At 45.1% G+C, this 15,237-nt stretch overlaps 1 protein-coding gene across 1 annotated transcript; it reads left to right on the forward strand.

Annotated features, from left to right (window-relative positions):
• Positions 1 to 216: 216 nt before the first annotated feature.
• Positions 217 to 14,816, forward strand: IRF4 (interferon regulatory factor 4). Its single transcript, XM_085321633.1, has 9 exons — positions 217 to 284; positions 1,901 to 2,196; positions 2,651 to 2,837; positions 3,690 to 3,778; positions 4,378 to 4,519; positions 6,439 to 6,546; positions 7,729 to 8,082; positions 11,976 to 12,088; positions 14,208 to 14,816. The coding sequence occupies exons 2-9, from the start codon at positions 1,993 to 1,995 to the stop codon at positions 14,349 to 14,351; spliced, it is 1,341 nt and encodes a 446-aa protein (XP_085177759.1). The 5' UTR covers positions 217 to 284; positions 1,901 to 1,992; the 3' UTR covers positions 14,352 to 14,816.
• Positions 14,817 to 15,237: the final 421 nt, after the last annotated feature.

Here is a 15,237-nt window from a genome sequence, read left to right on the forward strand (position 1 = left end):
AAAAAAACCGCGGACACAGAGAGGGCGGCGGGCTCCGAGCTCTCCCTCCCCACGGCGTGTGTTTACCAGTAATGGGCATGTGTCACTGCCTCAGATGTTTTCCACCTCGCTCCCTTTCGCCGGCTCCACCTCCGGGCGGGAGCCCGCCTCCCCTCGCCCGGGCTCGCAGCCCGCCGTCATATAAAGAAACTTCCCCGGGCCCGGCGGCCCAGTCGCGCTGCGCCCGTGTCCGCTGCCCGCCCGGGAGCCGCCGGCCCCAGCCCGCTCCGAGCGCCGCCACAGAGGTAAGCGGCGGCGGCGGCGCTGCGCGGGCCCCGCCGGGCGCTCCGCACCGCTCCGCTCCCCCGAGGGCAGCCCCGCGGCGGGGCCCGGCGGGCTGGGGCCGCGGCGAACGGGGGTTTGGGCTGGGGGGGCAAAGGCGGGGGGGGGTCGCCTCGCTTCCCCTCGGTCCGGTCTTTTCCTGGAGCTGGCAATCGATTTTTTTTTCTAATTTTCTATATATACATATACACATATATATATATATATAAAATCTTCATACATATATACATATATATATATACATATATATATATATATATATATAAATCTTCACCTTCTTTGCCCATTGCCGGACAGAGGCGAGGTGAAGTGGCGCCCGAGGGGCCATGCTGTCCCTGCGCTGTAGAGGGTCGCGGAAAGCTTGACCCAGCTCAGGGGATGGGGATGGGGATGGGGCTCCATTTCAGGCCGCGCTTGCCGTGGGTGAGGATTTGATGGGGGCCTGGCTTTGCGGGGCTGTGGGCAGCCCCAGCTGCCCTCCCCAGCACATCTTGCCCTGTGGGGGGAAACTCAGTGAAGCAGGTCTGCTGCGATGACCGGAGCTGCCACCTGAGCAGGGGAGTGAGGGGTGCAGAGGTGCTCACACTGGTGCTCTCCTGGCTAACCAGGGCTCAGAAGGTCTCGCTGTGTGTAGAGGCAAGGACTGTAGGTGAGGACTCACTTTTTTATTAGATATATTTGGTCTCTTCACCACCCACCCTGCCAGCTTTTGGGGCTACAAGCACTTTTTCAGGTCGAGGGGGACAGACTTTACTCCAGGTTCCCCATCACTYACCTTAGGACCTTTTCAGTGGGCGTCCATCGCTCTGTGAAGCCTTGTTGCTCTGGGCGAGTACATACACCTGTGCATGTAGCAAGGGCTCTGCATGTAGCTAGGTGCAAACTCGCCCGCCTCTAGGGAAAGTGTTCTTATGCCAGACTCCATAGGTTGATGTATTTCCATTTTTAGGTATTTGCAATGTATAGATTTGAATGTTATTATATATGCGTCTTGGGAACAGTTGGAGAGGTAGATATGTATAGGACATCATGTGTTCAAATGTGTCTTGCTTAAATGAGCTTGAAAAAGCTACTTCAACATTATAGTTAGATACCATATAAATTGTAAATGTGTGTGAGGCTCTCCAAACTGCATGTGTCTGCTAGTATATAAGTGCACTGTCATGTGCAACTTCATTTTTATGCATTTTTTTTCTTTTTGGTTAGAAGAATAAAATCCCAGCTGAACTTAGAGCAGGTCAGGGGGGTTATGTCTTAAGTCACTGTGTGCTGAAAATTTCAACAACTGGCGTGTATGCATGCAAAACAGCGTTGAGAGGGGGAGGAAAGTCTGTCAAAGTCTGCAGCCTGAGCGGTGCCTGGGGAGGGTGTGAGGGGCCGTGCGCAGCCTCTCGGGGCTCTGCACCGCAGCGCTGCTGTGCTTCCCGGACCCCCTGCACACCGCAGCCCTTCCTGGTGCGGTGTGTGCGGCACCGAGCACTGGCACCACCGGCAGGGCTCCGCACGGGGACTCTGGCTGGCCCCTGACCTGTGGGTTTTCCTCTCTCCCTGTCCTACCCCTCTCCCCGCTCCTCCGCAGCACCAGAGAGCCGGTGCTCGGGGGTGTGTGCAAAGAGGCGGGCTCGGTGAAGCACTCCAAAACCCCCCATCCCACCCCTCAACGTGAGTGGCATGAACTTGGAGCCGGGTGAGTGCGGGATGAACTCGGTGAGCTGTGGCAACGGGAAACTCCGCCAGTGGCTGATCGACCAGATTGACAGCGGCAAGTACCCGGGGCTGGTGTGGGAAAACGATGAGAAGAGCATCTTCCGCATCCCCTGGAAGCACGCTGGCAAGCAGGACTACAACCGCGAGGAGGATGCTGCCCTCTTCAAGGTAMGGCTCAGCCCAGTGTCGGGGCTGCAGGGGCACAGCCAGCTGTCCACCATGGTGACTCCTCGCCATCCCTTCCACGCCATCAGACTTGCGCTGACCCCAGCTGCCTGCCTGGTGGCCCTGGCTGCGTCCCTGTGCCCCACCAAAGCCTGGGTGTGCAGGGTGAGACTGCCCTTCCTTTCCCCATTCCCTCATGTGGAGCCACATGCTCATAGGACTGCAGCACATCTATTTCCGTATTGACTCTGGATCATTTTCTCCCTTTTCTGATGCCTCCAAAACGGTTTTTCTTTACTATGTTCCTAATGTTGCTTTTTTCTTAGCTTAAACCTGCAGGGAGTAAATTCATGTGCATATAAGCGCACATATATATGCTGTTTCAAGTGTTGTGATCTTGTACCTTGTAGTTTAATTCTTTCTTTTTTCCCCTTTTGATTATCTGAAATGTTTCCAGGCTTGGGCTCTTTTTAAAGGAAAGTTCAGAGAGGGCATTGATAAACCAGATCCTCCTACCTGGAAGACAAGATTAAGGTGTGCTTTGAACAAGAGCAATGACTTTGAAGAACTAGTGGAGAGAAGCCAGCTGGACATCTCAGATCCGTATAAAGTGTACAGAATAGTGCCAGAAGGAGCTAAAAAAGGTAAAATGTCTCAAATTCCTAGTGTAATGGAATGTGAGTATCTGTCTCACTCTAAGCATATGAGAACTGAAGTGTGCTTTTCTGGAATGACCATGCTGTCTTTTTAAGTGAGGTAGTGTTGCAGTGAAGGAGCCAAATTGTAGGGCTCAAGTACATCTTATTCTGATGACTAAAATAAGCGAATCCATCTGTAGGAGGACTGTTGGCATTGGAGTCAGAGCACTGAAGGGGAGCCCTTTGTAAAAGATGCTTCATGTATGTCGCTGCAGGAATTGCTCTGTTACCTGGCACCTCCCTTCCAGGTCTCTGTAGAGAGAGGCCTGTATTAAGCAGCTCAAGGGACAGGCAAAAAAGAAAAGAAAAAAAATGCCTTCTGGATCCAGATTTTGAATAAGGGGAAGAGCAGAAGTGTTCTGAGCCAGGCAGTACATAACTGCTGTGGGGAAGAGCTGAGACTGAGAGACACTTCACCTATGGTCTCCTGCGCAAAGGCTGGGGATGGTGGTAGCGTAGCTTTGCTACAAGCTCACTGCCTGCTCTCCAAGGAAGCTCTGGCACCAGAAAGGGCTGGCAGGAGGCAAAGACTTCACAGGATTTGGGGAGGGCATCAGAGCACTCTGGATTGTGACTGAAGGGCATTTCACATGCTGGGAGGCTTGGAGGGACAGACTGCTTCCCTGAGCTGCCTGGGATGGGAGGGCTGAAAATCCTTCCCCTTAGGGGCTGGTGGAAGGTGTTTGAGTCCTGTATTTGATAAGGATGGGCTGTATGGATTTGTCTTCAGTGTGCCAGTTTCAGATTTCTCTAAGATGTAGTTGACATCATTTATTTTCATCTGTCTGGTGACCATAGGTGCAAAACAAATCAGCATGGAGGAACAGCCATTAATGATGAATCACCCTTTTCCAATAACTTCTCCTTACACTTCACTACCATCTCAGGTATGTCATTAGTTATGTGTTTTACTTGATGCTTATACATTGAGCAGCAGCATTTTTATATTCTGTGATATGTCTTTCTTTGCTGGTCTGGCCCTCTTTAGTTCTGCCTGGGAAGGCACTTTATTACAAAAACTGAGAAACTGAGCAGCAATTTTTCTAATGTCGTATGAGACCATAGGGCAGCTAATTTCCCTTGGTTTTGTTTAATCAAAGTAACAGCTCTTTAAGAGTAACAGCACTTTAAGAGTAACAGCTCTTTCCGTTCAGCGGTAGAAATTAGTGTACTGCCACCATGTTGATGCCAGAATGTAAGCATCCAGTGAAGCATTGCTGTTCCAAACAGACATTTACCAGCAATGCTTTGACTGCCTTTTGTTATTCTACCCTGCTTATTATTTACACCAGTGGTGAGAAGTTCATTTGGAAGTCTCATTGGTGGTGGTGGCAAAGTGCCATTCATGTAGCCTGTGCAATGCTTAGACTCTGTGAGCTTTGGCAGAGCAAGTAATACCAAAGAGCTGAAATGTGAAAGCTGATGCAACACATGGCATCAGTTTCGATGACTGCCAAATAAAAGATCATCTTGTTAAATTGAATAGGTACAAAACTACATGGGGCCCCATGAACGGAACTGGAGAGAATTTGCCCCGGAACAGCCCCATCCCGATATTCCCTACCAGTGTGCCAGCATCCCTTTTGCAGCTCGCAGTCATCATTGGCAAGGACCTGGTTGTGAAAATGGTAAGACGATCCTCTTTAGGGTCAATTGCAGACCTTGGTTAAAAGAGATGTTTGGTCACCCTGAAAGGACCACAGATGGCATGTTTCTGTTCATGACTTTAATTGGGGTTAACAAAGGTGGCTTGGTGGAGTGCTGGGCTTCCTTCACAGAGAGCTGTGGGGTCCAGCTACCCTCATGGACCCCATCTTACTGTCATCTTACTGACAGTGCTGCCATAGGTGCAGTGTGTGGGTTACACAGTCCCTCAAGTTAAAACCTCRAGTCAGCTCCCCCAAAACCTCAGCTATCTTAAATGTCCTGARCAAGAAGAAAGGACCCACCTCCTAAAAAAATAACATGAGAACATGTGGTCTTTAGCTTTGCTTTCCAATTCCTTTGAGGAGCTTTGAGGTGCACATTTGTGAAGATTTTCACTCCACCTTGTAGGTTAGAATGGTAGCCTTCTCCTCAGAGGAAAGCAGCAATTATTACATTTTTTTTTTAGTACTGTGGCGATAGGACAACTTGCTGTGGAATGAGTCTCTGKTGGTGCTGGTACAGAACAAACAGAATAAAGGGACGCTCCCTTCCCTACAGATCTTACACTGTAAGAGTCTAATGTAATTAGAGCTTTCCAAGTTCTGCATCCTTAGGAATCCTGAATCATGTGAAAACTGGCAATGCTAAAATCTGCAGGGGATAAAAGGTGAAAGAAAGGGGAGCATGATCAGCGCCTTAATGGGGAATAGAGCCACAAAGATTAAGTGTCTCACACAGGGCATGTTGTAAGAAAAACTAGAAGATGAATCCAGATCTTCTGAGGTGAGGCTGAGTGCCGTAGGCATATATCTCCTGTATGTCTTAGACACTTACTTGCAGGATAACTCACCTCAGTAGGCAGGTATTTGCTTCATGAGGAGCAGAAGAAGCTAGTTCGGGAGGACAGAAGAGGGTGTGAAGTGAGGAGGGACTTCCTAGAGCACTGGAGATACTAAGTCTGCAGAGGACAATTCTCTAGTGTTTTTTTGTGCAGAGAAATAAACTTCTGTTTCTTTGGATCTGCTAAAAAGCAAATACTCTGCAACATTTGCTGGTAGTCTATTGAAACTATTGGGCTGAGTCAYTGCCAATAATTGAGCTGTTAAGCTGAGTGAACTCTGCCCTGAAGTACATCCTCTGCAGCAGCAGTTAAACACAGGTTTGGGTGCTTTGCTGAGTTTGGAGGCAGTTGTTAGTGGCTAGTATTGGGTTTCTCGTGGGGCTCTCAGGCTTGTCAAGAGTTGCTGAGGCTTTGGATCCGCGTAGGTCCAACCCTTGTGTTCTGTCACCGGGAAAGGCTGTGCGCGCTTGTCTGCAAGTCACTTGCACCTTCCTCTAGAGACTTGTGTTGACATTAAGAAGCAGAGAAAAATTTAAATTGCCCATATTATAATCCATTCACTGGTAGGCATCACTGTGATCTGTCTAATACTAGTCCTGGTATTAAAAGCCTAATAATCTCTTGTTAGACGATTTTCGTTATCTTTTTTTCTTTTTTTTTTGTTTTTACCAGTATTAATTCCAGCTTTACTGTTTTACCTGTCTTTAATAGGTTTCCTTTGACTAAATGGCTCATTTTATGCCAGCAAATTTAAGAGCACTACAGTCTAGTTAAAATGTAGGTTATTTCTGTAATAGAAAAGCACATTCTTGTTAGTCAAGGAAACAGTACTAGAGGGAGTACTGAAATGCTAAGCGAGCATTTCGTGCAGACCCAAATAAAAAATCCAGATAACATCTAGAGAGATTTGTAGAATTGGCACATTTGAAAAAATGGGAAGTAAGACCTTTTTAGGAGGAAGAGGGGGAAGAGGGAGGGTTTCTGGTGGGGTCAAAAAAGCCTCACTTTTGCATAGCTGTGATCTTTGCAGTTGTCACTGCCTTTTGTTTGTGAAAACAGGTTGTCAGGTGACAGGAACTTTTTATGCTTGTGCCCCTCCTGAGTCCCAGACTCCTGGCATCCCGMTTGAGCCAAGTATAAGGTCTGGTGAAGCCCTTGCACTGTCAGGTAAGGACTATAACCCTCCGGCATTCCCAAGGAGCTTTCCAAGAGACTCCTATTTCTGACTTACCCTGTCACTCTTTCTCCTTTCTTATGGAAAAAAAAAAAGAAAGAAAGAAAGAAACCTCTCTAATGAATCAATTTGGTGTATGGACTTGAGCCTCTGTTCATCAGGATGTTCAAGCACTTGTAGCCTGAGCTCCAAGGGATTTGTTCTGTGCTTAAAGTTAATGAAAATGCTTTGYTGGATCAAGGCATTAGTACTGAGTTGCTTCGGTGAGTCATCAGAGAATGCCTCCCTGGGAGAGCTTGGAAGTTTTAGGGGTCAGAAAATTTTAGCTCAGATTTTTAATTGGRAGGAGCCCCCACAAAGACTGGTCTTATCTGGGTTTAAAAAAATAAAAAGACATTTAGGAAAAAAAAACAAAATAATCTCAGCCAGGTTTGCAGAAATCCAGATACTGGGAGATTTTGTGAAAAAATCCAGGAAATGGTGCGGGAATGTGTTTTTTAAACTACTAATGGATAAGTCTGCAACATGGCACTAGGCAGGTTTCTTGAGCAGGGTTATTCTCCTTAATCAGGGTCCATACACATAGYGCTGTGTGAGCTCTTGGCAGCAAGCTGTGTTGACTGAATGGTCATTTGAAAGTAAGTCTTGGGATTTGGGTTACAGCGATGCTTGAGCTGGAACCAGCAGTAGCTCCTCTAAGGGCAACCAAGTGCAAGTTTGCAAAAGGCCTGTGCAGAAGCCTCTTTTATGCAAAAACTGGGGAGAGACACAGCTACTTCCTGATTAAATCTGAGGAAGTGTACTTAGCCAGTGGGTTTAATTGTGATGTAAGCTTAGAAAATGTGACAAATGACTTTCCTTGAATTTATTTTTCTTATTAAATAGAAATATGAATTTTGTCAGACTGACTTTTTTATGAGCCCTAATAAAAAAATTTGAGTGAATGTTTAAGAGCTCATATCATAGTTCACATTACTGTGCTCCAAATATTTTAGTATTTAGATTCATTATATGATTTTTACTAATGTGAGCCTGTCTCTTGAGTGGTGGTGACTGCTAATAGTTATAGAGGCTCAAAAATCTCACACAAATTTGTCTCTTGGTTTTAATATGTATTTGTACTGTAAAACATTCGTACTAACGTATCACAATGATTTTTTTTTTCCTCCTTGTAGATTGTCGACTCCATATCTGCTTGTATTATCGTGAAATACTGGTAAAGGAGGTAACAACTTCTAGTCCTGAAGGCTGTAGGATATCCCATGGCCAAAGTTATGAGGTCAGCAGCCTGGAGCAAGTTATCTTCCCTTATCCCGAGGATAATGGCCAGAGAAAGAACATAGAAAAACTACTGAACCACTTGGAACGAGGAGTAATACTGTGGATGGCCCCTGATGGCCTTTATGCTAAGAGACTTTGTCAGAGCAGGATCTACTGGGACGGCCCCCTGGCGCTCTGCAGCGACAGACCCAACAAACTGGAGCGGGATCAAACATGCAAGCTCTTTGATACTCAGCAATTTTTGGCAGGTAATTCTTACTATGGCTTTTGATATCATTTCTGCAGATGTCACAAGGTCGTTCTCCATATTGGCTTTATGAGAGTGCTCTTTTTATGTCACRAAGGCCACTGGCAGAAACCCAGGCTCAGCTCCCTTAAGAATTACCCCAAACTACTTCTAAGCAAGCACAGTTAAGGAATGGTTAACTTCTGAATAACCCTATCAAACTCTGCTCTCTGTGCACATCCAATGCTGTTGCACAAACCAACAGGAGGAAGCTGCTGCAGACCTGGGGACACCCAAAATCCCACATCTCTTTAAGAAGAATGAGGAGGAACCTAACAAAATAGTCTACCCAAGTATTGGGTAATAGATGAAAATGGATCCTGATTTCAGACCTACTAGTCTAAGTCCTGGGTAATTTTATGATCTGCAGTCATGCTACTCTCAACCTGACCTGGACTGAGTCTGAAATCTGGCTCGGAATATTCAAGTATTGGCATCAATTCCAGCAGAGGTCTTTTCAGTCTAGGTTCTGTGCTGGCATTTAAAAGATATCTTGCAAGGTAGAAAGCTTAAATAAGCTCTAGAGTTTCAACATCTGCCTAATGCTCTCGGCCAAGGCTTGTTCTTCCTCTTCAGAGCTCTGTACGAAGGTTTTTTTTTCCACAGGGCAAATGTGAGCACTCATACAGAGGGGGCTGTGGCATGCTGCGGGACTGTGTCTTTTCCTTACAGCCCATGAAAAGAAAAGGCAGAACCTCAACCCTGCTTTCGAGCGCTTTGGAGCAATGAGAGGGAGGAAATCTGTCCACCCAGTTATACTAGTGGGAACAAGTCATTTTCCTTTCTTAGAAATGAGAGGAAGACTGAGCAGCAGGGATGAACATTGCCCCTTGTTTGAGATGTTTGGCATCACTACAGGTGACCTGTGTCGCTATGGCTTGGCATATTTTCCCATTAAGGCAAAGCATTAGCACTGGCATGAATCTCTCAGGAAAATAATGCCATTCAAAATAAGAAGTCAAACCTAAACCAGCAGCTTTAACTTACTTTATATTCCAGGGCTGATRTGTCATCCTAGCAAAGTGGCCAAGCAAGAAATGCGTTTAAAGAGAAATCTCCTATGGATTTGAGAATTGACAGTTAAAAAGGGGAATTTGAGGCCAAAGTATCAGGTTAAGCTTCAATCACATGCTAATTTAAAGACTTAAAATTTTGTCTGTGATGATGGTTTTGGAAATCCCTCTCCCTTTTCTTAGGTATTTTTTTTAGATATAATCTGGGTTCTTCCAAACAGTTCACAGGATAGACCTCTTTTTAGAAGCCTAACCCCAAAGATCAGCTTAAATAATAGTTATTTTTCCCCCCTCCTATCTTATGCACCAATGCCTGTGGAAACCCAAGCACGTGGTTGTAGTCATAGTCTGTGGTGTGTGCAAAGTGAGCTTTTGCATGTGTTAATGCTCAGCTAGGATTATAAGAGACTTGTCATGAGCTTATCATATCTGCAAGTTAATTTAGAATACTGAGGTCTCAGACTAAAAGCAACTGTGGAGATTCCCCCATTAGGAAAATGGAATTTCCAAATATGCAGTTGACTTCTGCCAGGTGGAGATAGAGTAACAGAAGAGAAAGGGGCTGAAGCAGAACTGCTGTCGGCTGCAGTTATTGGGATCCTGCTGAGGAGCTGGACTCTGCAATGCAGACTGTGCTGGCGATCGAGCCCTGTCTTAAGCAGCCTCTACTAAAATGGCAATAACTCAGGAAACAGATGTTTGGGGAGTTCTGTGTAATAAATGCAGTATATCTGTGTGGGTGAAGAGTGGGAGGGTATGGAAAGAGATTTTGGGAGCGTGAAGACGAAAGCTAGAGGAAGGCTGGCTTGTCAGAGAGACGGGCAACTGGAGCCAGGGTGAGCAACGGTTTGGGTGGGAGTGTATGGTTGGGGAGCCGTATGGCGCTGTGGGGAGGCGCTTGGGCATGGGGAGGAAAATAGAGTAAGTGGGTGGTTTGGAAGAAGTGTAAGGTGGACCTCAAGCCCTGATTATCCTGCAGGTGGGAAAGCAGATGTTTTCTTTTCCACTTCCATGTCAAGGATGGCTATGTAACACTCCCACAGGTATTCAGGATTTGGAGAATTACTAAGGCTAAGTAACACTAGCAGGAAAGAGAAAGATGGGCGAAKTTCTCCATTGGCAAATGAGACAAGCATATCAGGCTTTGGACTGGCCCTGGATGGATCGTCCTTCCCTGTCCTGCAGCAGCACTGTACACTGAGGAGAGCAGGATCCCACAGAAAATCTCTGTTCTCTCCTAACAAACTTCTAGAAGGTTCAGAGCATTTTTAAGGTTTTTTGGGGGAGACTCTGGAGAAAACTATGCTTTACTTTGTGTTTAAAGTGAACTGACCATTGTTCACTCTTACACTCCCCTCCTACTAAGGCCAGTAGCTCCCAGCTAGGGCCATTGAATTCGTATTCGGTCACAGAAGCTGGAGTAGAAATGGCAACTGAGTACTTTGGGAACAAATGTGTTTGTCATACCCATTTCAAAGACTCTCCTTTTCCTGTGAAGCGAGGGGTACTTCATTATAAGACATTGATTTTAACATTAATTCCCTTTGCAGGTTGTTCCAGAGAGCATGAACAGAGTTATAAATTAAAATGATCTCTTTATCAATCAGCTATGTAGAAAGACTTCACCTAATGCAGATTTTACTGGGAATATTGTATTAGAGGCAATTTTTGGGGGGAAGGAAATACAGTTTCTAAAATAAAACACAGTGATTTTGATCTAAGAGGAACTCTCTTAAAAAACCTTCCTGTTGTGGGAAACACTTTGACTATTGAGGTAATAATATAATTTGACCTACCTTTTCCCTTTGTGCGAGGGTGTGGGTTAGTGAAGAGAGTACAGGAGTGCTGAAAACACGGGCTCTTTCCTGGGCTTGCTGAATGGCTTAAATAAGGTCCTTTGCCTTTCTGTGCCGCACTGTCCCCCCATTAGGAACAGTGGTGATAGTAACGGCTGCATGGCTGTATGTCTAGCTAAGGCTGAATTTTGTGCTGGCAGTGCTTTGAGTCTCTGGTTCTACTTACTTAGTGGTTTCAGTGCTACTGTTATATGTTAGGAGTTTTTCAGATASGGCCCAAGGTTTCCCCCCTCTGCTTATTTAAGTCAGTGATAAAATTCATATTCGCTTTAGTGAGGCCAGGCTACCACTGGTGCMTGCTCCATAGCAGAAAAGTAGATGTAACAAGAAATGGCATGAAGCATGTGGAGGAGATGAAAGCAGGTGCTGGGGCTTTGGACAAAAGGAATCGAGTAAAGCCTGGAAACTCAGCTCTGACAGCAGACAAAAGGAAAGCCTTGCACAGGCCTGTCTAGAAAATGAATGAAATAATCCCTTTCCTTTTTGGAGGCTTGGCCTGGCAAGATGGACAACATGGACTGCTTAGGCTCATTTCAGCAATGTATCTGTAATAAACCCTTCCATCTCCTATTAACCCGCACTGTTTATTAAAAGAGGAAAAGCAACATGTAAGCAGTATTGTCCCTGGGAAGTGCACAGGGGCACAGGAGAAYGACAACAGATCCATTTCCCAGGTCCCCTAAAACTTCCAGAAGTTTCTGATGTTAAGGCCAAATATAACTATAAATTGGAAATGTCCTAGCTTGTGCATATGAAATGACTTGTAAGGCAAGGCAAATAGAATAATTGCAGTGTTAGAACTTACTTCCCCTCAYCTCTAGGAAAGTCTCCAAACTCAGTTTCTTCTCCTCACCTCTTACCTTTCTCCTGGCCTCTCTAATCCTCCACTGCAGTCATTTCATTTTCTCCTACCATGCTCCAAGGTCGTCTACTTGGAACTCAGGCACCCACAAAGACTTTCTTACCAGTCCTTTCTCTCTTCACAGAGCTGCAAGCTTTTGCTCATCATGGACGTCCACTGCCGAGATACCAGGTCGCTCTGTGCTTTGGGGAGGAATTTCCAGATCCACAGAGGCAGAGGAAACTAATTACAGCCCATGTAAGTAGGGTTTCTGCCTTAACTAAATGAAACATATTCCTCAGGGGATGTGAATCTGCCAGTCAGGCTTTTCTTCCTCATGTAAGTTGTGAAGGAGGTGTTAAATTCTTGAAATTACAGCACCATCACAACGGGGGCTGAATTCCCAGATCTGCCAAGGACTGACTGGTGGCCCTGGGAAGGTCAGAGCACCTGATTTCCCTCAGTGCAAGACATAAATGACCTCTTTTGCAAAGCCCTTTGAGATCTCAATCAGAGAAGCCTAGGAGAGCTGGACACTATCATTACTGCCCCAGTAGAGCAGTGCCTTGGGCTGCAAGGCCAGTGCAAGATGGGGTGCTTTCACAACTGCTCCATAACCCCACCTTGTCTCTCAAAGACCTCAGAAGCTCTCCTACATAGTGATACAAGGACTGCCTGTGCAGTTCCAGTGTTAAGATAGCTGGTAAGCAAGTGAGCTGGATGACCACAGTTCACACACACTCAAAGCTGGTGTTTCAGGATGCTATCTGAGAGAGGATGATGATGGAGACTGTGACAAAGCACTTTCTATATTGGCTCTATTGGCCCACAAACCCACAAGAGAGTGGTAATGCACAAGTTAGTGGCRAGATTTAGTTTATTGCATCCTTGGGAAGAACACTGGTGTTGGCTTTAATTTTTCCAAAGCACCTGAATGCTGTGGGTTTCCAATCAGACACTTGTCATGAATCATGGTTTTCCCTTAGCTGTGTGGCTTTCACATTGCTACGCTGCTGCTTGTTGCTCTCTGAATCTTGAGTGGAAGGTGGGAAGCTCTCAAATCCATCCTGAGGTATCCAACAGCTGTTTAAGGGGGCTCTAAACCCCTTTCTGTCCTTAAACTCTGTGCCATCCTCCTTYTAGCTTTCCAACTTTCTAGTCCTCTTTCCTAGAACTCCGTGCCCAGCCACTCCATCYCCTGTCCTGGTTGCATCTCCATAAGCCTGCAGCTCCTGCCCCCRTGACCTTTTGGGGAGCTTTGCACCCCCCATATTGGTTGCTTCTCAACCTACTCAACTTCTTCTTGGGCTAGCCCAGCTCCTGGCTTTGCTGGGCTCTGCTGTGGGGTGACACACAGCAGTGCCAGAGTCAGGTGGCATGGGGCTGCAGTGGGTGCCCCAGAGCTGGCTGACTTGCTGGCTTCACCACCCTCCTGTCTTCCTCACTGCAGGATGTGAAATGCTTAGCTACCTCTGAAAGCTGATGTGAGGAAGGGAAGGGGAATTGACAGAGCTTCTCAGTACAGTGTTGCCTTTCTGGCTTAGTCCCTTTCTGAAAGGAGGACCTGCAGCATATGTGTTACTCCTCTGGAATGGTGCACATGTACTAATGTTGAGAGGCTGGCTGACTTGGAAGAGAAGGTTGTGGAGAGTAATCTCAAAGCTTGCTCAGTCCTCAAGACAAAGGAAAGCTTCAAATGCAWTTTTTTAGCATGCAACTTAAATATTTACAGACAATGCCTAAAGCCCTGAGGGGTAATAGTGCTTTTTAAGTAGAAGTGAAGGCTATGCTAGATCATATGAATCCCTCTTGATTATGTCAGTGGCTGAATAGATTTCTTATTAGACTGTGAATTAATAGAAATGAGTAACTTTGGAGTTATATCGAGGTCTAGTTTAAAACGCAGTTGTTTTGCAACACATCTAAGCATAGCTGAGGGCTCCAGCATTTCAAGTTAAGTGCTTGAAGTTCTTGAGAGTGAAGGCTAGACTTCAAAGCCCTAGGTGTGCATGTGAGTGTGTCTAACTTGGCCATAGACATGCCTGGTGTGTGTGGCCCCAGTGCAGGCATTGCTCACACCTATGGACTGGCTAATGGTGTGCAATTGCAAATACATCATTTGTGTCACTGATACATGTCCTTCCAAATACCTGCCATGCAGTAAGGCATGCATGTGGTAAGCAAAGTACTTATCATCATAACAGGCAAGCCCTAACTTAAAACAGCAATTAGTGAGGATGTAGAAATTATTTTGCCATTCTGGCAAGCAGAACTGTTTTGTCTGATCTTGTGCTTAACTTAAAAAYGCCATAAATAACCAACATGAAGAGCATGAAATTTTATCATATGTCTGATTAACATTTTGTCTGTTCTTAAGGTTGAACCAATGTTTGCCAGGCAGCTGTATTACTTTGCTCAACAAAACAGTGGACATCTTCTGAGAGGCTATGATTTACCAGAACTTGTGACTAGTCCAGAGGATTATCACAGATCTATTCGCCATTCCTCTATTCAAGAATAAGATCCTCAGAATGATTGTTTTTAAAGCCACTGTAAAGATTATGCAGAATGGAGGAGCAGATCTGGATTGCAATTTGGAGATCTGAATCACAGCTGGATGCATTCAGGGTATCAAGGGTTCAATGATAGGAAAGTGAACTAGTACAATATTGTATGATACAAATGATGGGTTTTCAACGTTTGGATGCTACATCTCACRTAGATTCCACTTTTGCTGGTAATAACTCAAAACTGACGAAATGATTGCTATGTTTGCATTTGCTTAACGTTTTCCTTGGGTTTTGAGGACTGATTCTTATTAAAGACTCAAATCCATAGTTTACACTGTTAAATTTACAGGGCTATTTATTTTGGATTACTGATCTCAGGGAAGGTACATAAATTTGCGGTATTCCCAGTTTGAAACTATAGCTACTATAGATGAGTAGCAAATGTAGATGATTTATTGAGAATAGTTATACATGTAAGTGGTTATAAATTTAGATGATAAGTGTGGTAGACATTTAATGCCTATATTCTTGTATAGAAATTTCCATGTATTTTTTAAAAACAATGCAATTCTTCAGAGACATATTTTTTTAATGCCTGACTGACGTTTTTCCTTACAATGAATTTTGTTGCTGCCATTGTTATTGGACTCATAATAGCAGTTTTTAAGGTGGTGAATTTATGGTACTGTGTTACAAAGTGACCATTTAACTCAGCTTACCTGTGGATTTAGTGGATTAACCACTAAAATTCTAGAGTCCTGAATAGCAGATTTAAAAACAAGTTACTTTTTTTTGATGATTGCAAGCTACTATGCATTTTATATATATTTTATATATATATATATGTGCATTAGAATTAAGTTTGTGGACCTTGAAAAACAATACAAAAATGGTACT

This window comes from Rhea americana, unplaced genomic scaffold, assembly GCF_003343005.1.
Source record: "Rhea americana isolate MKP2758 unplaced genomic scaffold, rheAme1 scaffold_70, whole genome shotgun sequence".
NCBI classification, from domain to species: domain Eukaryota; kingdom Metazoa; phylum Chordata; class Aves; order Rheiformes; family Rheidae; genus Rhea; species Rhea americana.